Raw genomic sequence first — 27,037 nt, forward strand, 5'->3', positions numbered from 1 at the left:
AATTAGTGACAATGTTATCGACGTGCATGCCATTATTGCTAATATTGATACCCTAATTGATGCTAGTGATGCCGTGTTATTTTTGAATTATTTATTTTGCCTTGTTATATTGATTGAAATGATGCTCTTGACGCTTCATTTCGTCATCAAGTGGACATTTTTTCATCATTTTCGCTACATCTGCAAGTTATTAACTCCGATTGTAGGCAGCTTTTTTGCACTTATTTTTTTAAAGTATTTGGTATCTATATTCAGCTATGTCTTAAGTTATTGAAGTCTCAGACTTACTACATTGTATATATCACCTGCTCTCTATTGGGATGATCCAAGCAAAAGTGAAAAGTGCATCGCTATTTAGACAAAGCTTCGCTCATTTCTCTCAGTGATGGTTTATTAGCGGTAGCATGAGTAACCAGTTAAGGTAGGAATAGCATTGGTGGCGGTAAATGTATTGGTAAAGTACGCAACTCTCTTTATCAAAGCTTTAGGTAGGAATAGCATTGACGACGTAAATTTCGCTAGCAGCGTCAACGGAGGTATAATGTACAGAGCAAAATTAATAAATTCAGGAGTCTCTTACAAGGAAGAAGGTATAAAAAGTACAGAAGGATTAGCAAAGAATCCTGAAATAAACGGTAAAACAATAAAAATTGCAAATAAAAGATATAAGAAACGAAACCTCATGAATGAAGAAACTGTCCTGATCCAACAACTTGAACAAAATAATGTTGATTCTGTCTTTGCGACATTATTTTTTTACTTTCGTTTTTATTGTAATGAATTGTTTGCTAAATATTGCAATTTATGCACTTAAATAATGAAGCCTTGAGTATTATGACTGTTTTTGGCATCTCCGTTTGTAATATTGTTGGAATGTTGAAATAAAATTCAGGGTTTGGAACTATTTCTTATTTCCCTTTATGTTTTTTATCTCGACTCGCAAGTTAGGAAATATTCTACTAAACTTATACGAACTTACCAGTGAATACAGCGTTTTAAAACAAATAGTAAATTAAAATTAATATTATACAAAATTATACTAATTATTAATATGCAAACTAATATAATATACAGCGTTTTTCTAATGATATAATGCACGTTGTTTTAGTTAATTCTTTGTGTTTCGTTTGCAATGAAGTGCTACTTATGTTATAACAAGTGCAATGGCACAAAGTTATTATAAATACGTGGATTAAAGTGAAGCATGTTTATTAATTGAAGCATATAATATTATTTGGAGTAAATTGAAGCAAATATAAATCGCGTTTATAGGTCATAGGCAGAGCTGGGCAGCGCTACTTTGAAATGTAGCGGCCGCTACCGCTACATGCTCTAAATGTAGCGGGCGCTACCGCTATACTCACTAGATTGTATCGGTCGCTACCGCTACATTAAAATGTAGCGCCGCTACAATGGCCCAAATTATTGTAAATCTCTAAATTTTTATTGTTCTGCAATTGGGATTTACTCATAAACATTTAATGATAATAAAACATTTTCAAAACATATCAATGCAACTTTATTGCCATTAACCTAACGGCCCGAACTAGTAAGGGTTAGATACAGTAAATAAAAGTTAGTTATTTTTATGTTTTACCTTCCCTACATGGATGTCTACTTTAATCTACCAATCTCAAAAATTATCCACATATACATATAAAAATCAGTCTTTTATTTGTATCTATATGTGGATAATTTTTGAGATTGGCAGATTAAAGTAGACATCCATGTAGGGAAGGTGAAACATAAAATTAACTGTGTAAAAATAACTAAGCAAACTGAAAAATTAAAAAATACCTGTAAAATTTACTCGCCAGTCGCAAGCAAATTGAAATATAAAAATAACTAACATTTACTCGCAATCAAACAACACGGAATAATATTTCCATTTAGTTGAACTTTTTCTTTCAAAAATACCAGTATTTCAAAATGAACATCCGACAAGCTTGAACGCTTTGGCTTTAGGATATCCTTTACCAAGGAAAACAACCTCCGCAGTACTAGAAGGGATTGGAGTGTTGTTCAAGGAACGCGTCACAAGGAAATTAATGATTCAGGAGCAGATAGAGCGGTGTTTAGCGGACTTTCAAAATAATTGTTCACTAGTCGATCTTCTTCATTGATGTGACTGAGATTTCGCGTTTTCTGGAGTTCATTAAAGAACGAATCAGCATTCTCCTCGTCATCGCTGCTGCTGCTGGTAGCTTGTGTGATTGTATCAGAAGCTTCACATCAACCAGAGAGATCATTTTCTGTCTGACCTCTCTCAGTTTAGATTCGTAAAATCTATCAAGCAAAATCTAGTAATCTAAAAATTAATTAAAGTAAAATCTAAAAGTACTATTAAGTGAAATGTAAAGGCTTTATCTATATATGTAGCGGTAGCGCTGTAGCGGCAAAACCTCGTACCGCTACTTAAATATCTAGCGGGCGCTACCGCTACCGCTACAATTGCTTAAATATAGCGCCTCTACCGCCACTGAAAATGTAGCGCGCTACTGCCCACCGCTGGTCATATAGGTTGGCAATAATGGCACCATGCAGCCGTTAAAATTACTAAATTATTTATTAATGTAGCTATATATGATTGTGCAATTTTTATTTTTAATTACACAATTACGTAAAGTTTTTTATGCAGTAATGCGTGTAATTTAAAAAATAGTTCAACTTGAACTCAACTTGATATTTCGGTATTTTTAACGTTACGGATGCGAGCGGTCGCGATGAAACGCCGAGTTAAACTCGTCTTGTTCAACTTACAATTTAAATTTTGTTTAAATTTGAATATTTCAATCTTGTCGCAGCCTATGGATTTATTCTCAAATTAATTTAATTTTTTACGTTTGGAAGACATTGAATTGAGCATCAACTGAATTTTAGGAAACATTATTTATCAGTAACATTTTGACGGATAAATCTTAGAGTGAATTGAATATTGGCGAAAATTAATATCGCTTGCAGCTCTTAATAAGTGAACCATCCATTAAGAATATATATCTAACCATCTATACTTTTCATAAATAATATATCTCTCACCAATTCTGCAATTCTTTAGTAATATATCTCTCACCCTTCCTATCATTCATACGAAATATATCTCGCACTATTTCTATCACTTAAACGTAATATTTCATTGTGCAATAAAAACCGCATTAAGGTTTTATGTCTTTATGACAAAAAAAACTTAATAAGGTTATGTCAGAAACCTTATTAAGGTTTTATGTGAAGGTGAAATGAACTTATGTTTTTTTAAGGTGAAATACAAGTGAAATACATTGTCGACTGTGTGAGGAGTAAATGCATCATAACGTGAAAAGCTAACGCTTATCACAAGTGAGCATTTATTCATTGTGGGCAAATGTGGTGTGCAAACGCTCATTACATTTAGGCATCATAATGTGAATAGCAAACGGTCATCACATTAGCGGCACTGCAGCAGAGACTTTAGAATTCACGTGGGCGTCCGTAGCGGCGAGACTGAACTTTGATTGCAATACCAGAGAACCGGACACACTGCTGCTGCTGCTGCTGCTGCTGCTGCGGTTGTGCTGCTGCTGCTGATGCTGTGGTGCTGTGTTGCTGTTGCTAGTGCTGCTGCTGTGGTGGTAGTTCTGCTGCTGTTGTGGTGCTGGTGCTGTGGTATTGCTTCTGCTGTTGCTGCTGCTCCTTCTGTGGTGCTGCTGCTGCTGCTGTGGTACTGCTGCAGTGGTGAAGTTAATGGAAACCATCAGCTGTTCTGAACCTTTCCTAGTTGGCTAAAAGGTGATGCTACCGTGGTGATGCTGCTGTGGTGCTGCTGGTACTGCTGCTGCTGCTATTGTGGTGTTGTGCCGCTGTTTTTGTTGTGATGCTGCTTTTCCTTTTCCACCTGAAGCGCTGTTTTTGTCTCGTCAGGAACTTGACGACAGTTGGTGTTACTACTGTCGAATTTTATAGCTGCTGTTGTTACTATGGTTATTAATATTGATCTTATGTTGATCTTCTGGCTTTAATTATTTTTCTGTTGTCGGTGTTTTTAATTGCTTCTGCTGTAGTTCTTTTTACCTGTTGCTTATGCATTGTACCTATTATTGCTGCAGGTATCTATAAGTTATTCGTGAGCGATTCTTAACTACATACCTAATACATAGCTAATTTAACGTGGCTAGTAGCAACTGATAGGATAGGTAACTCGGTAACCATCAGATGACAGAGTAAAATGTGTAAGGTATAATGGTGAAAGGTATGCTACAAATTGTTTCCAAAGTGTCTCGAAAAATCTCCAGAGAAAATATCCCTTATGTATAATGTGAGGATGTGTTAGCAAGTATTTTTAGAAGAAGTGTTCTTCTGAGAAAGTTCCCCCTAGTGTAACCTGCTAAAATGTCCCCAAGTATGCCCAGGGAAACTTTTTGCATGTATGAATGGATAAAGTGTATTTAGAGTACACCTGCTGACGGAAATTAAAGACACCTGCATCTGAAATTATAGACACCTTTTTTGAAATTACAGATACTTTCACATGAAATTAAATGCATATGCATCTAAAATTGGAGACATATACACCTGAAATTAGAGACACCTGCATCTAAAATTATGAACACCTGCATCTGAAATTAGAGGAACCTGCATCTGAAATTAGAGGCACCTGCATCTAAAATTAGAAACACCTGCATCTGAAATTAGAATCACCTGCATCTGAAATTAGAGACACCTGCATCTCAAATTAGAGGCACCTGCATCCGAAATTAGAATCACCTGCATCTGAAATTAGAATCACCTGCATCTGAAATTAGAGACACCTGCATCTCAAATTAGAGGAACCTGCATCTGAAATTAGAGACACCTGCATCTCAAATTAGAGGAACCTGCATCTGAAATTAGAGGCACCTGCATCCGAAATTAGAAACACCTGCAAGGTAGAACGCGTTTGAGGGTAGAACGTGTTTGAGGGTAGAACGCGTTTGAGGGTAGAACGCGTTTGATGGTGGAACGCATTTGAGGGTAGAACGCATTTAAGGGTAGAACGCATTTGAGGGTAGAACGCATTTGAGGATAGAACGCGTTTGAGGGTAGAACGCGTTTGTGGGTAGAACGCGTTTGATGGTGGAACGCATTTTAGGGTAGAACGCGTTTGAGGGTAGAACGCGTTTGAGGGTAGAACGCGTTTGAGGGTAGAACGTGTTTGAGGGTAGAACGCGTTTGAGGGTAGAACGCATTTGAGGGTAGAACGCGTTTGATGGTGGAACGCATTTGAGGGTAGAACGCGTTTGAGGGTAGAACGTGTTTGAGGGTGGAACGCGTTTGCGAGCAGAACGCGTTTGAGGGTTGAACGCGTTACTGAGTTACTGGTTCATGTAAGGTGCAATAACGTATTCGGTAAAGCTCACCGCTTCTGCTATGGTCCTGGAGATAAGCTGTTTAAATTATTTAATGTCTTTGCATGATGATAGAGTTTATTTTGAACTAGCAATGAAATTTTCTGTTTATCAGTACAGCTAGCCACAACAATAGTACACCTAACAACAGCAGCACGCTTAATCATAGCAACATCACAGCAAGCAGCATATCCAGCAACAGCGGCAGCACTGTGAAAAACTAAAACAATAAAAAAAAACTAAAAAAAAACTAAAACTAAAAAACTAAAAACTAAAACAATAGCGATGAAGTAAGCAGTGTTAAATTCAGTTGTAACTAAGAAATCAACGACAGCGGTGGTAATAAAACTGAATAAATACTTCAAGTAAGCAACTTGCAGTCGAGATGAGGAAGCAACCGCCACCATGCATCAGCCATCAGCAGCAGCGGCAGCAGTGGCAACATGGGCAGCAGCGCCAGAAAAACATGCCCTCGTGTGAGTGTCTAGCCACGGAGGCATCAGTAGGGTATGGGCTGCGCTCTGACCCTCACTTGCTGCCCTCACCGTCCTCAGTTGGGTTCGGGCTCTGGTCTGACCCTCATCTCAAGCAACTGCTAGGACCTCACCGGCGCCAGTCGGCCCTACAGAGCCGGCACTTCTCTCAGGCCGGCCATGGGGCTGCTCTCACGGCCGATCTTGGCCGCCCTCTTGCTGCTCTGGGCACGGACGGCGCACGGCAGAGCTGAGCCCCAACCTGATCCTAAACCCCAGGACTACAGCACAGGTGAGCCCCAACCTGATCCTAAACCCCAGAGCTATAATAAAAGTGAACCCCGACATGGTCCTAAAGCCCAGAACTACAACACAGGTGAGCCCTTAACAGGGACTAAAGTCACTAAACCAATCAAACAGCGATGTGGACAATGATGCAGATTGGTGTGGGTTAGTGCAGATTATTGTGCGTTAGTGCAGATTAGTGTGGGTCCGTTCAGATTGATGTGGGTTAGTGCAGATTATTGTGCGTTAGTGCAGATTAGTGTTGGTCCGTTCAGATTGATGTGGGTTAGTGCAGATTATTGTGCGTTAGTGCAGATTAGTGTGGGTCCGTTCAGATTGATGTGGGTTAGTGCAAATTATTGTGCGTTAGTGGAAATTGGCGGGGGTTAATTCAGAATGGTGTGGGTTAGTGCAGATTATTGTGCGTTAGTGCAAATTAGTGTGGGGTTAGTTCAGATTGGTGTTAGTACAGATTATTGTGCATTAGTGCAGATTAGTGTGTGTCCGTTCAGATTGTTGTGGGTTAGTGCAGATTATTGTGAGTTAGTGCAAATTAGTGTGGATCAGTTCAGATTGGTGTGGATTAGTGCAGATTATTGTGCGTTAGTGCAAATTAGTGTGGGGTCATTTTAGATTGGTGTGGGTTAGTGCAGATCATTGTGAGTTAGTGCAAATTAGTGTGGGGTCAGTTCGGATTGGTGTGGGTTAGTGCAGATTAATGTAGAACTGTGAAAGCGAACTTTTCGAGTTAATACGTCTCGAAGGAAGTCTTCAGATATATTCATATTGATTTGCGATGCATTTCACCCTCACTGACAACAGTAAATGTATGTGGCAAATTCTGAGATTTCCACTAAATTGATGGCTGAATTCCTCGATAGTTGTTGCCGATAAATCGGACATAGATCGTACATGGCTTGCTCTTACTGGAAGATGTAGCTTCTAAATTTTTACCGTGCGGTAACAAACTACAGGATTTCTCTACCATCTTTATGAAATTGTACTAGTATATAAAAAGCATGCATCGAAAAGTTTATTCGCGATATTTGCCCATCCACAAAGACGATTACGTATAAGCAAATACTGCAACCCAAGTGTGGTCAAGCAATATGACTAGAATACAGGCTACATAGGGGCTCTAGACAGAATATTACTTCTGTATAATGTATTATATACAATCGTGATAGTTTGCTCATTTGTCGAGTGCGCATCCAACATAACTGTCGGGAAGGGATTTTACTGTGTCTAAAAACTGTAAATCTTTTTATGATGGAATCGTGAATCAATACAAACAGTGGGAATTGAATTCCAAAATAAAAATTCAATTTTTAATTTGGCGTATTTATTCAGAAGTTAACAAACAAAGGTTGCAACTGGCTTCTTATATACGTGTTACACGAGACTTCATACACGATAGTCGAACGGGTCATTGAATAATGTACTTTGGAATGTGATGTTGAATCAAAGTTGATTAAATGTTGATTTATCGCTATTTGCATTACTAAATTACTGTTGTTAGAAAATTATTAACGGGATTTAAGAAACAATTCAGGGATAAACTCACTGAGCAACATATTTGTAGTCAGTGCTTTATATTTTATTATACTATTTATGATAATTATTATCATCATAATTATGTTAATAATTATTATCATGATTATGATAATTATTATCATCATGATTATGATAATTTTTATAATCATGATTGGGATAATTATTATCATCATAATTATGGTAAGTATTATCAACAATACTATTAAAATTATTATCCTCACGATTATGATAATTATGTATAACTTACACTTGGGTCCACGCAACTTAGCTGGAAACTGATGGATTCGGGATTTTCGACACCTAATTATTAAAGGCACTAATTTTTAACGCACATCATGATTAGTTATTTAACTTATAAACCACAGCTCCTTTAACGATACAAGTTATTTCTTGAGTTGTACTTAAATGGGCTCAGTGAAATGACTAACTTGCAACAGTTCCATTTAATTTATCATTATTATCGATATGATATTTTTCAGTATTCACTGAACTAATTTGTTGGCAGTTACATTTAACCAGCAATACTGAATGAGTAGAATAGTTCTGTTCGTAAAGTGCATAATTAAATATAAGATTTAAATTACTCGTAATATCGCAGTGCAGACAGAACTTTCACTGAATTTAATTAGTTGTTGCTAAAGGCCCAGGTAGGGCATTTCAAGGTTTTATTTCAGGATTTTCATTCAAGTCCACACATTTCACAATGAATTTAATTCATATGATTCAACATTGCAAATCCCTAATATAGAACATTAAATCACTCCGCAATAAATATTACAGATTCCAAAAATTTAACATCAAATTCCTTCCTCATCAATATCACAAATCCTAAATATTCCTTTCTAGTGATACCGATCGGCTAGAAATCTTGTATTCGCTGCCATATTACCTATAAGTCGGAGCTGTGGTAAGTGCCTCATCCCTAACAAAATTTAGAGTCGCCCCAGCTTCTGGTAACCCAAATTAGAAGCTGCCGCGTCTGTAAATTTTCACTGGGTAACAAAATTTAGAGTCGCCCCAGCTAGCCCCAGCTTCTGGTAATCCAAATCAGAAGCTGCCGCGTCTGTAAATTTTCACTGGGATTGAACTCTGGATCTCAAAGTTAGGAGTAACGGTAAGGAAACTGCAGGACTTGGTGCTGATCTGTCTTGAAAATTATTAGAAATTTGAATATAGCAATAATTTATTTTTTATGTTATTTGTACTTTTCTATGCAATGTTTCGAATAGACCTATACTCATAATAACATACAAATAGGCATGTTTAGATTTCTACCATTCATAGAATGAAAGAAATATCACTTGATTTATTTGATAATATTGATTTCACATTTGAAATATATTAAACATGCAGTATTAAATGTTATTAGTTATAATGAATAAGATTTGTAGCTTTGGCTTGAATAAATCCCGACATAATGAGCAAGATTCCATTTAATATATAGAGAAATTTTATTATAATAAACTTAGTTTATTTAACAGTATAAATTAATAAAAAAGCAGTTGACCGTATACGTAGCATAGCTCTATATTGTCTCTAGAGATAATTTACTAATGATAATAGCAAGATCAATGAAGATAAATGAGAGATGAATAGATAGATTTATCAACTAATAAAGAAATGGTTACTACTTACTAGCAAGATAAATGAAGTAAAATGAATGCTGAATAGATAGATTTATCACTAACTTCATTAAATGCGTGGCGTCTTGCTGAAGACTTGGATTCATGTAGAGCGAGAGAGTGAAAGAGGAAGAGGGGCTTGTGTGAGTGACACAAGAGTTCCTTGTGTGAGTGACCTCAAATGCTGGGGCTGTGTAGCGCCTTGTGTATTGGCTACATGCACTAGTTAGTGTTCACTAGTGCACTATTGATCTCATCACAACACGCGCTAATCTTCACTAGCAACAGTCTGCACTATTCAACTCATCACAACACGCGCTAATCTTCACTAGCAACAGTCGGCACTATTCAACTCATCACAACACGCGCTAATCTTCACTAGCAACAGTCTGCACTATTGATCTCATCACAACACGCGCTAATCTTCACTTCACAATTGTTATCATCACAACACGCGTTATTCTTCACTTCACAATTGTTATCATCACAACACGCGTTATTCTTCACTTCACAATTGTTATCATCACAACACGCGTTATTCTTCACTTCACAATTGTTATCATCACAACACGCGTTATTCTTCACTTCACAATTGTTATCATCACAACACGCGTTATTCTTCACTTCACAATTGTTATCATCACAACACGCGTTATTCTTCACTTCACAATTGTTATCATCACAACACGCGTTATTCTTCACTTCACAATTGTTATCATCACAACACGCGTTATTCTTCACTTCACAATTGTTATCATCACAACACGCATGACTGTAATGAAAGGCCATCTAGAAATAGTAGGAGTGAATGAAAATAATACGTAAACATAATCCAAGTCAGCATTAAAGCATCAGTTCGATAATCAATAGTAATATCATATAATTTCAAATAGAAATCGTTGCTAAAATTAAAATTTCTAATGTTCTTCAAGTGTGAACAATGTCTGATAAAGTAACAACTTCGGCATGAATTTGCTTTTTCCTTGAATTAAAGGAAATTAAATTAAAGTAACTAAGATTAATTAAAGTAATATGCCTAAGCTTATTACTTATTACTAATAAGACATGCCTAATATTGAACATTTATTTCTATTTTTTACTGTAATTTAGCCCTTATTATCGACTAAAACCGTATATCATGTGTAAACCGTATATTTTGTGTAAACCGTATATATTCTTATTTATTAATCTTCTAAGAATATTTATTTGATTTTGCTTTTGTTATTATAAAATAATAAAATGGCCATTACATGTTTTGTAACTAATTATTGTGATACATTTTGCTTTACCACCTGGAACGGACAAACGTTGACCTATGGAAGAAAGGTTCTCGATTCTTTAAAGTTAAAAGTTTTATAATCTAGAAATTTACGGTCGAAGTCCGATCAAAGTTGCCTTGTCGAGAATGGTGCAACGTTGAACAGAGAGTTATTTGAGTCAAGCTTTGAACTTAACTATCTCTAGAATAAACTGAATAAGTTTCAAAACAAGCAATGGTTCATTTTTGTTCGTTTTTAATCTTGTACGCATGAATAGATAAAGGCACGAAGGAAATCACTAAACGGGTGTATGACTCCCAAGTGATCTCCTTACATTGCCGAAAGCACATCAATAAATTTATACTCTAAAATATCTTACATGATTACATTTAATTACTGTACATTCACTTCTCTGCTTGACGCAACAATGGCTCTTTTGTTCAACCTTTGCCCACTTCTCTCTGTGCAGCGGACTATGACTACAACGATTACGGAGACGGAGACTATTACACTAGCCCTTCGGAAGTAGTGCCTACAAGCCCGCCCGTTGATGTCGCAAGCTACGGCCTAAACTGCGAATTCGAAGGCAAAACTTATGCCGACGGCGAAAGCTTCGAGCCTGAGGCCTGCACTCGATGCACCTGCTTCCAAGGGGTCGTGAACTGTGAACGCGACCTGTGCAGCGAGAACACTTGTGCCGGAGTGCTCTGTCCAGAGATCGAATGCGAGAACAAATACGTTCCACTAGGTCAATGTTGTCCCGTTTGTCCAGGTGGGTTAAATTGCAGAATTTTTTGCATTTTCTTAATAGTTGTTTTCCTCTTCCTTTCTCTGTGGCGGTGGCCGATGGTTCCGATGCGCACCGTGAATTCGACGTGCAGACAACTACGATGAAGAGAATGGCGCGTATGACTATGAGCCGTACGAAGAATATCCGTATGAAAATTATGTAGATTATAATGAAGGGACCGAAACGGATACCGATCCGGTCGAAACGGATACAAACGGTTTCGACCCTTATGGTGCCTATGATCCGTACGTAGTGGATACACCAGGGTTTGATTCAGCGGCAACGGAAGCCCCAAGGTATGACCCGTACGCAACAGAGGCTCCAAGGTACGACCCGTACGCAACGGAAGCTCCAAGGTACGACCCGTATGCAACGGAAGCTCCAAGGTACGACCCGTACGCAACGGAAGCTCCAAGGTACGACCCGTACGCAACGGAAGCTCCAAGGTACGACCCGTACGCAACTCCAGCTCCTTATGACCCGTACGGTCGTGATCGATACGATCCGTACGACCCGTATGACAGACGTACAGAACCTGACACAACAACAGAACCACCAACTACTACGCCTACCACCTCTACTACTACAACCACTACTACCACAACAACCACTCCGAGACCTCGTCGTCGACCAGACCGAGAGCGGAATGGTCGGAGAAGAAATGGACGTCGAAGAGAACAAGGGGGTGTTAAAAGAGAACGTGGTGGGTTCAGTGAATGAAAAAGCGAGGTAGTAAAATTGTAAGTTGAACGCCGTTGAACTTTGTATTTCTTACTGTGAAAGATAATGGATTTTGAAGTTGATCTTGGTAAGTTTTTTTTGCTAGAATTCTTGCAGAGCATCGAAGTTGAGAGGATTATAATCCGATTAAAAACTGCGGCTGAAGTGGGAGCCTCGAAGTTGAATTCTATTCATTCATGCCTAACTATATCGATTAATAATGAGTGAAAAACAAAAATCTGTGATCCGAAAATTGAGACAGTCAAGTGTCTTGAACTGAGAATGACAAAACCCAATTATTTCTTGATTATCAACGATATATCATGATATATTATGAAATTATGCTATATTAACGGTGTTATCGTAATTATTAACAAGTATTTAGCAATATATGCGGCAAAGACTTTCTCAAGTTGAATAATGTAATATTTCTTTTGTTACAGAAGAGGGCCCCGACACTGTAGTATCTGCAGTAAGTAAACCATGTATACTTTATTATAAATTACTTATATACATGGTATCTCAAGGTTCTAATTTATATTTTTTTTAACATGCTAACGCTTTGTATATTATTCATATTTGCTAGTTTAAATCTGATGTAACAATTTTGGCTTTCATTTCTCGATTGAATAAAATTTCAGAAGAATATTATTGCAACGCTTGAGTTCTGTCACAAAAAATAGGCATGTATTGACGAAATCAGCCCTATTAGGTGTATGTGGACAAAAAAAACCTATTAGGTGTATGTGGCCGAAAACAACATATTAGGTGTATGTGTTTTTTAGATGTTTAATGTGTCTCATAGAAACACAAAGTAGCCATCCAATGTGTATTTAGACGAAAAATTATGGTAGAATAATTAGAATACAATTTTATACCAGGTTGGCCCCGACGGCGAATATGGAACCACTGGACTTCCCGGTCAAGCCGGTTCACCCGGAGACGCTGGAGAACCGGGTGCACCGGGAACCCCTGGAACCCCTGGAAGTCCCGGACCACCTGGACCCATGCCAGATGTACGATAGATAGCAGTTCAAATTGAACCGTGCCAGATATAATATAGTGGTTTCAGCGTTTATTAGGCCGTAGGCCTGTCGCCGATTCTTAACATCGCAGAACATTCACAGCTTGTTGCGGTCTCGAACGCACAACTCACTGCTTCAATTTTGCTTTGCTTAACCGCCCGGCCTCCTCGCCGATTCTGACCAGAAACTACAATACAAACTACTACAATAGTTTGCAATTAAAATTGAACCTTGCCTGGTATACGATAGATAGCAATTAAAATTGAACCTTGCCAGATGTACGATAGATAGCAATTAAATTTGAACCATGCCAGATGTACGATAGATAGCAATTAAAATTGAACCATGCCGGATGTACGATAGAAAGCAATTAAATTTGAACCATGCCAGATGAACGGTAGACAGCAATTAAAATTGAACCATGCCAGATGTACGATAGATAGCAATTAAAATTGAACCATGCCAGATGTACGATAGAAAGAAATTAAAATTGAACCAAGCAAGATGTATGATAGATAGCAATGAAAATTGAACCATGCCAGATGTACGATAGAAAGCAATTAAAATTGAACCATGCCAGATGTACGATAGATAGCAATTAAATTTGAACCATGCCAGATGTACGACAGAAAGCAATTAAAATTGAACCATGCCAGATGTTCGATACATAGCAATTAAAATTGAACCATGCCAGGTGTACGATAGATAGCAATTAAAATTGAACCATGCCAGATGTACGATAGATAGCAATTAAAATTGAACCATGCCAGATGTACGATAGCTAGCAATTGAAATCAAACCATGCCAGATGAATGCTAGATAGCAATAAAAATTGAACCATGCCAGATGCACGATAGATATCAATTAAAATTGAACCATGCCATATGTACGATAGATAGCAATCAAAATTTAACTGTGCCAGATGTACGATAGATAGTAATTCAAATTAAACCATACCAGACGTACGATATAGCAATTCAAATTGAACCATGCCAGATGTACGATAGATAGTAATTAAAATTGAATCATGCCAGATGTACGATAGATAGCACTTCAAATTGAACTATGCCAGATGTACGATAGATGGCAATTCAAATTGAACCCGTACACGTCAGAATACGTTTAACTATTTCTAATCAAAGCCCTATTTCAATTTCATTGACGAATAAGTACGGTTTATAATCATAAGTTGACATATCCTTCTTGTCTTAGTATCTATGTGCCTTTAATTTTAATAACATCATGTAAATTAAATTTTACATTTTCTTGGCAAGGTGGGGTCTGTTTTCTTCTTTATCAAAGCTTGGATTTAGATTTAAAATATTTATTCAACAGATCACTTGACTAGTTCATGCATAAATCTTGCAAATTATTTAGCAAATTATTTGGAAAATATATTTCACGAACAAATTTATAGTTTTTGAAATTTGATATATCATAGTAATACATTTTTCCCAGATCGCACCTTGGTTGTCGCAATTGTCCCAGTCCCAAGGAGGAGAAAAGGGACCACAACCTGACCCGTTCAGCTACTTGCAGGCCCAAGTGGGCCCCATGGGACAGCGAGGCCCTGTTGGTGAGTTCATAAACGATTATTAGCTTTACCAATTTTCCTCACAAGAATAAAATCTCTTGAGATGGAATGGATGATGGGATTATAATCACTTTTCAAAAGCGATAAGGAATAAATAAAAGATTATTACTCCAACCAATTTTCCTCACAAGAATTAAATCCCTTGAGAAAGAATAGATGTTGGGATTATAACCACTTTTCAAACATTGCATAAAAGTAAATGGTAGGTAAACGTATGAAGTATCATTATAGTATCAAAACGCGATAAGGAGTAAAATACGTTCAAACTGGTTTGTGGTTAGATCGTATATAACATTTCCATAGAACTATTTTCCAATTAATGTGATGTCAGAATTGTTATAAAAAGCGAATTAAAAGTTTGCCTAATTACAACACTTCTCTTTGAATTCACTTCTTGTTTGTCAGCTACAAATCTTATAATCGATATTTAACACACTTTTACCTGTCCAATCGATCTGAAATCTTACACACTTGCGTAAAGTTGAAGACAATGCATGAATCAATTGACAGAATAAATAATTTTGATAATTAAAAAATTCATTATTAAAAAATTTTAAAAATATATATTTTAATATTTAAAACTAAAATAAGAAATTCATTGTATGTGTGTAATATCGGAGACACAAAATTCTTTAGAAGTGTTGTCTTTAAAAATTAATTTTTCAACACCTTATTTTTTTGTTCAGGTCCTTCTGGTCCCGCTGGGCCCCAGGGTTTCCAGGGCATCAGAGGCGAGCCTGGCGAGCACGGGCCAGTGGGTCCACCTGGGCCACCTGGGCCACGAGGCATGCCGGGGCTCAGTGGCAAAGATGTGAGATAAAAACAATATTTTAATTTTCAATTAAGGTAACAGAAATATAAGAAAATGTAGGTTACAAATAGCTGAATGAAATTTTTGAGGAAAGTCTATTAATTTTTTTTAAGAATGACAAGATTTGAAAGAAATATCATTATTTAGTTATCTAATTTTAGCTTATTTAAAATTAATTTAACTTCTTCATGGAAAAAAATTAAAAACTTTTTAATCGAGATGAGTGTATTTATTTCCGATAACCACGAAAGTTTTCAATTAAATAATTAATTCTATATTTATTTCTGATACAAAATAAAATTTTGTATAAATTAACTAATTTAATATTTTTTTCGGATAAAAAATAAAATTTTGGATAATTAATTAATTTTATATATATTTCTGATAACAAATAGAATTTTGAATAAATTAATTAATTTCATTCCGTCCGCTAGGGAGAAAATGGCGACGATGGAGCACCGGGTCCCCCTGGGGTCCAGGGCCCCCCTGGGCCACGAGGCCTGCCTGGCATGCCGGGTCTGCCTGGGGCCAAAGGGCACCGCGGCTTCCCAGGCTTGGACGGGTCTAAGGGCGAGATGGGGGCTACTGGAAGCAAGGGCTCCGCTGGACCCGGCGGCCCTACTGGACCCGTGGGCGCCATGGTGAGCTGGATTAAAATATTTTAATTGAAATTAGAGAATAAATTAATATAGTTTTAATATATTTATAATTGAAATATAATATATATAAGATGATTATAATTAAAATATGATATATTCAATTTAATTAAAATTAAAATATAATATATATATATATATATATATATATATACAAATATAATATAATTACAATTAAAATATAATAAGGATTTGTACAAAAAGTTATTAGTGAGTAGCAAAAAAATGTTATGAGAATGAACGAACTATTAGTAAAGATTTTGTGTTATATTTATATGAGAAAATTATTAATTTCGAAAAAAAATTATTCACTTCTTCAATTCTCTTTAACTATAACTTATAAATACAAGTATATAAATAAATATAAATATATAAATAAATATAAATATACAAATAAATATAAATATACAAATAAATATAAATATAAATTTACAGGGCCCAGCTGGGCCTCGTGGAGAAAGAGGCCGTGAGGGACCGCCTGGGCCACCTGGATTGCGAGGCATTGATGGCATTGCTGGGCCTCCGGGCCCCTCTGGAGGACCAGGCAAACCGGGCCCACCGGGCTTCCCTGGGTCAGCTGGGGCCAAGGGCGACCAGGGCGTGCAGGGCCACAAGGGCTCCGTGGGTCTCCAGGGCCCAAGAGGTTTGCAATTTTGCATTAATATTTTTTTATTAAAATTTTATCAATAATATTCGAGAAATTATCTATCATCAATCGAAAATATTTTTTTCACTTGAAAAGTTGAAATGTGCCATTCGTTTTTATATAGAAGGTCGTAATTTTGAGCGAATTTTTGCTATACATATTCGAGACCAACATTTTTACATGTAAATTTCAGTAGATTAAAATTCTGGCGTAATTGAAAAAAACATTTTCACTAAATGTCAAGATTTTTAATAATTTTTTATTACAATATAAAGTGAAGAAAAATATCATTATCAAATCATTCGTAATTCCTGCAGGCGACTCATTATTAAACATTCGTAATTCCTGCAGGCGACTCATTATTAAACATTCATAATTCCTGCAGGCGAGTCATTATTAAACATTTGTAATTCCTGCAGGCGAGTCATTATTAAACATTCGTAATTCCTGCAGGCGACTCATTATTAAACATTCGTAATTCCTGCAGGCGACTCATTATTAAACATTCGAAATTCCTGCAGGCGAGTCATTATTAAACATTCGAAATTCCTGCAGGCGACTCATTATTAAACATTCATAATTCCTGCAGGCGAGTCATTATTAAATCATTCGTAATCCCTGCAGGCGAGTCAGGCAAGCCAGGTTCGCCAGGCGAACAAGGCCCTCGAGGCATCCCAGGCAAGGATGGCCTCAACGGAGAAAAAGGCGCCCCAGGAAACCAAGGCGACCCTGGCCCCCCTGGCTTCCCTGGGGCGCGTGGCCCCCCTGGACTCTCTGGGAGCCCGGGCGTCGCGGGGGCAAAAGGCGCGAGAGTGAGTGAAAATTACGATAAAAAATCATGAAATTTTTATCGAAAAATTTCGAAGTATATTATTTGGTTCAAAATTTGTTATTTGGTTCGAAAATTGTTATTTCGCTCGAAATTAAATGCTCGTGTTAAAATTTGTTATTCGGCTCAAAATTTATTGTTCGCTCCTAAATTTTTTATTCAATCCAAAATTTATTTTCCGGTAAAAAATTTATTTTTCCAGTAAAGTGAAAAATATATTTTAGACCGGATCAAACCTCAAATTATCACAATTTAATTTCAAGATTTAACGGTTAAAAGACTATAACATTCGTATATTTAGGGAAGAGTTTAATATTTTAAATAATTTTTGTTAGAGCCGTACTTGCACATGGTTTAAATATTTTGTTTCAAAGGGTTTGTTTCTTCACCAAAAATTTATTATGGTAAAAAATGCTCAATTCGTCAGGGTTTGAATGGGGAACGCGGCTTCAAAGGAGACCTCGGCATGAAAGGTGAAGCCGGGGCTGCGGGTCCCCGCGGTCTGCCCGGACCCGCGGGCTCCCCCGGAAAGCGCGGGAAGCGGGGCATGGCGGGGCCTCCCGGGGGCATCGGGCCCCAAGGGGAGCGTGGGCCTCCTGGAGGTCGTGGCCTACCTGGTGCAGATGGACCACCGGGACCGAAGGGTTCGTGAATTATTTTTCTCCTAATAAACCTGAAATTAAGTTTTCTAGCCAAGTTCAATAATCTCTAATGCTGACAAAATCTAAATTTTTTCTTATGAAAACAATTATAATCTATGAACCATCAACATACTTATCCGATTTTTCAATATACTTCAAGGAGAATTAGTATAACACAAAAGAAATTTCCACAGTACAAGGAACTTCTTCAGTTTTTTCGAAAAAAGTTTTTTAAAAATAGTTTTTATCGCAATACAGGCGGCTCAGGAGACCCAGGCGTCCCTGGACCCGTGGGTCCCAAAGGGCGTGATGGAGATCCCGGAGCACCAGGTCTCCCCGGGGCCCAAGGCCAACGTGGCCCTACAGGAATTTCGGGCCCACCCGGCAAGACAGGACGGCCAGGAGATCGAGGCCTCCCAGGGGCTGACGGCAAGCCCGGGGACCAAGGGCCTCAAGGCATCCAAGGCCTTCCAGGCCCAATGGGACCACCAGGGGCCCGAGGACTTATTGTGAGTGCTTTTATTGTGTTGCTTTCACCAAACGATTGCCTTTGCTAAAATTAAATAAATTAGATCATGATAAATTTTAAATTTTGAGGGCTTAACAGGAAATTTTTCGCAAGTAATATTTGATAATTCACGAATGACATCTGTTGCCATGTTACATGTTTTTTTAATATTCTCTCTATTTGCTATAACAATCGCTTTTTATCTGTAGGGTGAGCCCGGAAAAGACGGATCTCCCGGAGACCACGGACCACCCGGACCTCGAGGCGACGCTGGAAAAGAAGGTTCACAAGGCCCAATTGGCCCTCCTGGCCCTACTGGGTCACCAGGTGAAAGAGGAGCACCGGGACCACCTGGATCGAGAGGCTTCCAAGGGTTGCCTGGAACTCCTGGAAACACCGGAGCTGCTGGAAAGGACGGAGAACCTGGACTACAAGGAGCTATTGGTCTTCCTGGGGCCGCAGGAATGAGGGGTGCACGTGGCTTCCCTGGAGAACGAGGGGCCCAAGGGCCACCTGGAGCAGCTGGAGCTCGAGGAGAATCTGGAATGCCGGGACCCGATGGCCCACCTGGTCTTGTCGGCAGCCCTGGACAGAAGGGACACGCTGGAGCACCTGGTTTGGTGGTGGGTGTTTAGCTATTTTTTTTGTTAAAATTTTTTCGGAAACCACTGTCTCACTCAAATATTATGGTTACAAAATTACATTGTATTTGCCAAAGAAAAATGTGAATTGAAAATTTTATCGCTCTAACCAAAATTTAATTTGCTAGGGTCTTCCTGGGACTCGTGGTCTCCCAGGATTGCCTGGAGAGAAAGGAGAGCGTGGGGCCCTTGGACTGGTAGGCCCCGAAGGCCCACCTGGAAGGGAAGGCAAACAAGGACCTCAAGGTATCATGGGCCCCAGAGGTCCTCCTGGAGAGCCTGCAGACAAGGGAGATCCTGGCCCTCCTGGACCACCTGGAGAACCCGGAGCCAATGGCATGATTGGTGAGCGCGGTCAGCAGGGCCCTCAGGGTCTTCAAGGCTTCCCTGGCCCAGTCGGACCCGGTGGTCCTCCGGGTCCCAAAGGTCAACGAGGTCTTCCTGGTAGCAAGGGAATGCAAGGCAACCCTGGCGCGGTGGGACTTCCTGGAAGCCAGGGACCTCAAGGTCTTGCTGGCCTTACTGGAGCTAAAGGCCAACGTGGCCTCTCTGGTGAGAGAGGTGAACCTGGCCTCATGGGCCCACCTGGACGACCTGGAAAAGATGGCCTCCCTGTGAGTGAAAATTACTATGTTATGTATGAATACAATTTAATGTGTTTTGTATATATTCAGTATTATCTTTTGCTGTTGGCTTAGTACGTGCAACAAATATGTTACGTTGCACAGTTTTCTCCAACTCCTCGTCTCTGCATAATATGGAAATTTTTTCTATTCACGGTAAAATTAATGTCTAGATTCTACCGCAGTTTTGGCTACTTTTGCAGCTACCTTGATATCGTGGCGCTCAGGTACAAAATTTACATGACAACCTGAATAAACTTGATTTCCCACTCCATCATCAAGGGCGCTCCTGGCAATACTGGACTACCTGGAGTTCCTGGAAACCCCGGCATTAAGGGCGCGTCTGGAGATACTGGACGTCCTGGATTGCCTGGCCCATCAGGACAGCCTGGAGCACCTGGACCCGAAGGAATTAAGGGCGAAGCTGGACCTGAAGGTAGAGTTGGGCCCCTTGGTCAACCGGGTCCTGCTGGAGCTGCTGGAGAGCGGGGACTGCCAGGTCTGCCTGGAAACCAAGGCCCACCTGGACTTAGAGGACCTCAAGGAGCACCCGTGAGTTCTGGAGCAAATTAAGTAAGGAGTCATCTATAAATAATTTATTATCAATATGAATAAATTTCAGCCCCGTACTCCTACCTATCATCCTTCACTTATTAATTGCTCTCCTTCACTCGCTTCATTCATGTAACTTTGCACTTCCATCTATTGCCCATGAAATTCTATGATGCACTTCATACCTCCCGATTGTGACACTTTCACTCTCAACTATCATCACTTCTCTCGGATTTTGCCCTCTTCACTTTCAATTATTGCTAATTTACTTCCAGATTGCACTCCTCTCTCAGCTATCTTTACTTCATTTCCAATTATTTACTTTCCTTTTTCAAGAATTCTCGTGTTGGAGCCATCTCCTCTCCACTGCCTACTATTACCCTTTCATCTCTGGATCGATCATGTACTTCTGAATGCAGTAGCATTACATCAATAGGTAGTATTTATTTACATATTGGAAAAGTATATAAAAGACAAAAGTTCTTTGAATCTTAAATTATCTCTAACTTAAGTCGTTCATTTTCGATATTTTACTCAAAAAAACATCCAAGTATTTTTATAGTGCAATAGTTAAGAAACGACAATTTATTTATTTATTTAATAATAACCTTAGTCGTTTATTCCTGATATTTTATTAAAGGATTGGCCGAGTCCATAGAAACACGGCAAAACATTCAAACATTCATTGCATTCATATTTAGTTTTTTTTCATCACATTCAATAAAAAAGTTAATTTTAGTACAATTTGTATGGAGAGTATATATTTGTACATTTATACAACATTTTCCAGGGTGAACAAGGCACAGAAGGCAAACGCGGTGCAGAAGGCCCCCCAGGACCTACTGGGATGCCTGGGCCCATCGGTCCAGTTGGCCCCGTGGGCGAGACCGGGTCCCCTGGAGCAGACGGCAAGCCTGGCCCGCCTGGACTGTCTGGACGAACTGGTGACAAGGGGCCTCAGGGAGCACCTGGACGGCAGGGAGGAGCTGGACCTCCTGGACTGCCTGTGAGATAAAAATAATTTAATATATATTATCGAATGATATATATCAATTCATTAAATTTAAATATGCCTTTGGACGAAAGTGAACTTACCATAGCAAAGGTCACTATTGTTTTTTCCCATGCTATTTGTAAAATAATTCTCACATTATTAAGTTTATTTATACATTTCATTGCTATTCAAATTTATTCATTGCAACAAACTGAATACTCAATTCGTCCTCGCTGAATTATAGTTTTCAAATTAACTTTTACTTATGAACAACTCTAAAAATTTGGTTGAGGGAATTATCTCTGAAATATTATTTGAAATTTTTGCCGAGTAAATTTTCTATTATGAATATTGAATACGATTGACTGCAGGACCACAATGTTTTTTGAACTTGTTTCTGTTCCTTCAAATAAAATTGAAGAATGTGATTGAAAGCTTTAAAAGTTATATGATTTTAACTCTTGCTAAACTTTGCCACCGATAGGGGCCTCCTGGTTCCGCCGGTCCCATTGGCCCCACTGGAGAGAGAGGGGAGCGCGGTGAGAGTGGCCCTCAGGGAGTCGAAGGCCCTCCCGGAGTTCGAGGTAAACCTGGTGCCCCTGGCCCTCAAGGAGACAAGGGCGACACCGGAAGTGCCGGACCCAAGGGTTCCAAAGGCCACAACGGGCTTATTGGTTTGCAAGGTTTGCCCGGTCCAATTGGTCAACCTGGAGAAAAAGGCCCACCAGGTTCCGTGGGTCCTGCTGGTCCACCCGGAGAGCCTGGCCAGAAGGGTCCGCCAGGTAGAGATGGAGGTATCGGACTCCAAGGTATCATGGGACCACCTGGACCGCGAGGTCCCAGTGGAGAGGAAGGTAAAAGTGGACCACCTGGTGCACCAGGTCCTGCTGGGCCCCCTGGTCCACCTGGAGAGTCTATGGGTTATGACGCGGCAGCTTTGGCGGCTCTTCTTGGACAAGGCCAGACGAAGGGACCTGATCCTCTGCAAGGCGATGACTCGACACTTCCTGCGCGAATCTTAGGCCGGGAAATAAGCGAGGATGAAAGGAGAGAACTTATCGTAAAGGCCTACGAGCAACTCAAGACTTCGTTCAAGAAATATCTTAAGCCTACCGGATCCAAAGAAGCTCCTGCCAAAACGTGCAAGGATTTGAACTTCGCTCATCCTGAACTACCAAGCGGTGAGTACTTTGTTTGGAAAGATTTTGAGAAATCTGCAACCGGTTGAATTTTATGCCAATTTTCAATAAAGTACAATTGAAATGAAAATTAGAAAATATAATATAGGATTACTTCCCCATAACCCTGACTGTGACAAGGATTTAGGCGCATTTAGTTTAACCACATTTTTTGCAATTAGCTGATTTATTGAGCTTATGGAACTTATTTTCGTGTCCATAGGCGAGTACTGGGTTGATCCCAACGAAGGAAGTGTCAACGACGCGATTGTGGTTCACTGCGACATGGACCAACGGTCGACATGCGTTCTTCCGCAGCCCGGCATGACTCAAGAGTTTAACTGGCAAGGAGACCCACAGGGCATCGTCTGGTTAGGCGACACCATCCAGCCTGACCAAGAGGTGAATAGTCAGAATTGAATAGTGAAGAGGTACAGTGAATTTAAAGAAGCATCTCACCTTGAAGAAGAAGTTCGTAAATTTAGTGATTGGCCATTCAGAATGACTTAAACAAGGTTGTAATTTCCATATACTGATGTTGGAGTAAAAGATCTGAATGAGGGAATTTCTGGAGGATCTTTCCTCATAATGAGGTCAATAAATTTCATCAATTACTGTAAGTAACAGGTTCCACCTCAACAAGTCTTCAGCAAGACGTGCCTAAAGATTTTGATCGGGAGGTTAGTTTTATTCTAGTTCTCGAGTTCCACTTTGGTGCAGCCACTTTTTATCTTGGCACAAGGTTGAGCTGGTAGGCCATCTTTCTTCATCAAGAAATCAGCTACGCTGAATATATTTTGATTGCAACAGTCTGTTCAAAATCGAGCATTATCGCGAAATAGACAGCCGTGAAAACTGACCGCGAAATGAATCGTAAGAAACCGCTGAGGCTGTTAACCCCATTGACATACCCCCATGAGGCTGTTAACCCCATTGTTAACCCCATTTTTGAGTTTAATCACAATCATTGTAGCTCATTGTCAGCTAAACCGAGATGAGACAGGATAGCCATGGGTTCCATCAGAACCTTAGCGAACTCAGTTCATTTTTTGGTGTCGTTGTTGGGGGTCGCATGAAAGACGTCGAAGGTGGTGCATCAGCACAACCATGGGTGGTTTTTCTTCGGGTTACCTGGAGTGATACTTGAGCCTTCATGTATAAACCATAATTTTTCCGTACAGTTCCCCTACAGGGTCGACAGAACCAAATGGCGTTCCTCCAATTTTTATCTTTATTTTTCTATTAGCCGTAGATTTACATTGGGAAAACTTTTCATGATAAATAGACTTTCATCAAAAATCATTTTTCTTCAAAAAATGATTTTCATCAAAAAATGATTTTTCATCAAGAAATGCTTTTTCATGAAAAAATGATTTTTCATCAAAAAAACTATTTCTCGTTGAAAATGGTTTTTATTTTTCATTATTAAATTAAATTAAAAGCTTATTTTTCATTAAAAACTATAATAATTTTCCCCGTACAGTTTACCTACAAGGTGGACAGCAACCAAATGGCGTTCCTCCAGCTTCTCTCATCCAAGGCGAGTCAGAAGTTGACGTATCACTGCAAGAACTCCGTCGCGGTCTTCGACGCCAACAACAGAAACTTCAGGAACTCTTTGAGGATCATGACGTCTTCTGACCTCGAGCTCAATGCTCGTGGTAACAAGAAAGTCCGCTATTCTGTGCTCGAGGATGGATGCAAGGTAAATTTGAGAAACTATAAATAATAAATTAGAAATATTTGTATTTGACGTCTGTGGGTCCGATCAAATTTAGAATCCAATAGATAGAATATTGAAAAAACAATCAGTGTTTTAATACGCGTTCTCATTTAGCTTGTTATGTATATATGCCTCATTTAAGAAAAATTTTCTTTAAAAAAAATTAATATTAAATTAAATATATTTGTATTTGACGTCTGTGAGTCCGATCAAATTTAGAATCCAACAGATTGAATATTGAAAAAAACGACCAGTATTCTAATACACGTTCTCATTAAGTTTGATGTTTGTATATGTATCATTTAAAATTTAATTATACATTTAATGATTTTACATTTACATTTATTTAATTTAATTTCAGACGCGGTCCAATAACTGGTCTTCGACGACGGTTATATACGAGACCGACAGGCCGCAGCGCTTGCCGTTTGTGGACATCGGCATGAGGGACATCGGGCAGCGCAACCAGTTCTTCAAAGTGGAAATCGGACCGGTCTGCTTCATTTAGGCCCGATCCTTCTCATTGCACAACGATGTTATAAATTTAACAAATTATGGGACTTCAATGCCAAAATTTAGTGCTACCACAACTATGAACTCGCAAAAAAAAACTTGAATTTACTTGAAATATTTTACATAACAAATCATATAGCGTAAAAAATGAAAAGCAAATACTAATAATCATCACGAATAAGGCGCTTTAATTAGAGATAACAACCGTGAGAGCGTAATTGGTGCATAACACTATTACAAAAATAAATTACACAACTACATTTATGAAGTCGAGCAATAGTTTTGCCACTGTTTTGGCATCTATAGATTAATATAAAGCTAACAAAACTGCCATTTTAAATTAGCATAATTCTCGAAGCTTTCTTTTATTTCAATGTTTACTTCAGTTATTTGCCGAATGGGAGTTAATTTGGCATTTGCAACGGACTTGTATAAACAACATTTTTTCTAGCATTAAGGAATATCGCCCTCCTCCCTTTCTTTTTATTTCTGAATCTATTTCTATTCTTGGACCTTCTAAGTCCAAGCTAGTTGCTGTGACTCAGTTGATGTTGTTTAAAAAGACCCAATTTAATAAGAAATTAACTTTTCTTATTTTAATTGTGGCAAGCGATGTACAATACGTCATGTGATTGTGTATGTGTGAGCGAATGTGTGTGACTTCGAGCAAACTGTGTACATTTTGTATAGATTCTAGTTTAAGGAACGATCGAATGGGATCGAATCGACTTTTTGTACTTGGGAATTAAAAAAAAGAGAGCATGACATGCACTTTATTTCAATAAACGAGAAAACAATAATTTTGCATTTTTTCACATCATTTTTGGAAAAAGGCTAATAAATCGAAAAAATCCTCTGCGTTTCAAACTTCTATTGACAGAAAGTTCCATAACGTTCAAAATAAATTATTAATTAATACTGGTCTACCGATTGAATTAATTCTTTTTTTTAGATCTTATTGTAGTATCTGAAAATTTTTTTACGAAGCAAAACACTCAATTTTTGCGTCAAATCAAACTTTTCCTTAATATGAGTTTGCTAATGATTTACTTAGTCATATTTCACGAAACAAAATACGTATTATTCCTATTGAAATAAACCCTTTTAAATAATCATCCAACTTTCCGACACAAAAAGTGGCTGAGACGCTAAGGATCTCGAAATTTATCGAGTTTTCAGTCATATTATGAAATCTTCAGAGAGAACATTGATATAACCTTTGGAGCACAGTAAAATAATCACAAATTAGGCTGCATCACTTGTTCCAACACTAATGAAATTCTGTGCTCCATTTCACAATACAAATTTACGCAACATTTGCTTCAACTTTCGTCCAATTTTCCTGAAGGCTTAGAACATTGTATCGCCAGACTAGTAGGTTCCATACTCCTCAACTCCATTGTCGTTCAACCTTGATGCCACAATCGACGAATTTCCAGTGAATTTAATTCGGAATAATTCGAAATTCATCACCATCACTCGCTGTTACGTTGTCTGCTGTAGAGGAATCACGTCCAAGTAGAGGCGGTCTTCAGAGTTAACTTGAACGCATGTGCCGAAAACCAAAACCTTCTGCGATGTCGTTTTGGAGGAGTTTTTCAAATCCTTTTCGGTGCAGTTAAACACTTGACTCATGATGTATACGTTGGCTTTTTCAACGTATTAAGTATCTTAGATTTAGTGCCCTCCGAACGACATGTTGAATGCGACGTTTTTGCCTCCATTAGGAAGTTAATTTCGTACTTTTCCACTCTTCTTGCACGATTCCTTCGTTTACTTGTTGCGTACTTAGTTCAAATGAAGAGAATTATTTTTTCCATCCATCCAATTTCCATAAACTGAACACGGTCCTTTGTACGATTCCAACCAGTCAGCATTCGGCAGAACAATAGCTTTGGCGACATCGTTTATCCGCAAACTACAACCCCATCCGATGATCTGAAGTAACAGGAGCTTTGTTAAACAGCACTTCTGTCGAACCGCCATTTCGCAGAGCTAAAATCCGGAAAATTTACCAGCAAAATGTTGACGGCTTAATATTTA

General features: G+C 38.7%; 1 protein-coding gene across 3 annotated transcripts; it reads left to right on the forward strand.

Annotated features, from left to right (window-relative positions):
• Positions 1-5,841: 5,841 nt before the first annotated feature.
• On the forward strand, positions 5,842-25,736 carry LOC108674516 (collagen alpha-1(I) chain). Of its 3 annotated transcripts, XM_047885054.1 has the most exons (20): positions 5,842-6,122; positions 11,432-11,636; positions 11,727-12,043; positions 12,504-12,532; positions 12,942-13,076; positions 14,544-14,661; positions 15,366-15,490; positions 15,925-16,131; positions 16,582-16,789; positions 17,417-17,604; positions 18,049-18,265; positions 18,521-18,771; positions 18,980-19,393; positions 19,540-20,025; positions 20,317-20,586; positions 21,377-21,592; positions 22,065-22,761; positions 22,982-23,160; positions 24,242-24,463; positions 24,843-25,736. In XM_047885054.1, exons 1-20 carry the CDS (start codon positions 6,011-6,013, stop codon positions 24,987-24,989), a joined length of 4,743 nt encoding a protein of 1,580 aa, XP_047741010.1. In that variant the 5' UTR covers positions 5,842-6,010; the 3' UTR covers positions 24,990-25,736. The 3 variants fall into 3 exon arrangements, with proteins under 3 accessions (XP_047741010.1, XP_018017966.1, XP_018017963.1); XM_018162477.2 differs by lacking the exons at positions 11,432-11,636; positions 11,727-12,043 and adding an exon at positions 11,020-11,322; XM_018162474.2 differs by having other exon boundaries at positions 11,432-12,043.
• The last annotated feature ends 1,301 nt before the right edge of the window (positions 25,737-27,037 follow it).

The sequence above is a fragment of the Hyalella azteca genome, unplaced genomic scaffold (assembly GCF_000764305.2).
Source record: "Hyalella azteca isolate HAZT.00-mixed unplaced genomic scaffold, Hazt_2.0.2 contig16827, whole genome shotgun sequence".
Taxonomy (NCBI): domain Eukaryota; kingdom Metazoa; phylum Arthropoda; class Malacostraca; order Amphipoda; family Hyalellidae; genus Hyalella; species Hyalella azteca.

Bases quoted from the DNA above. Each gene is read 5' to 3' on its own strand.
- LOC108674516 (XM_018162474.2), top strand. From the start codon at position 6,011: ATGGGGCTGCTCTCACGGCCGATCTTGGCCGCCCTCTTGCTGCTCTGG. The intron at 14,662-15,365 runs GTGAGTTCATAA...TTTTTTGTTCAG, and splicing joins GGGACAGCGAGGCCCTGTTG to GTCCTTCTGGTCCCGCTGGG. The intron at 16,132-16,581 runs GTGAGCTGGATT...ATAAATTTACAG, and splicing joins CTGGACCCGTGGGCGCCATG to GGCCCAGCTGGGCCTCGTGG.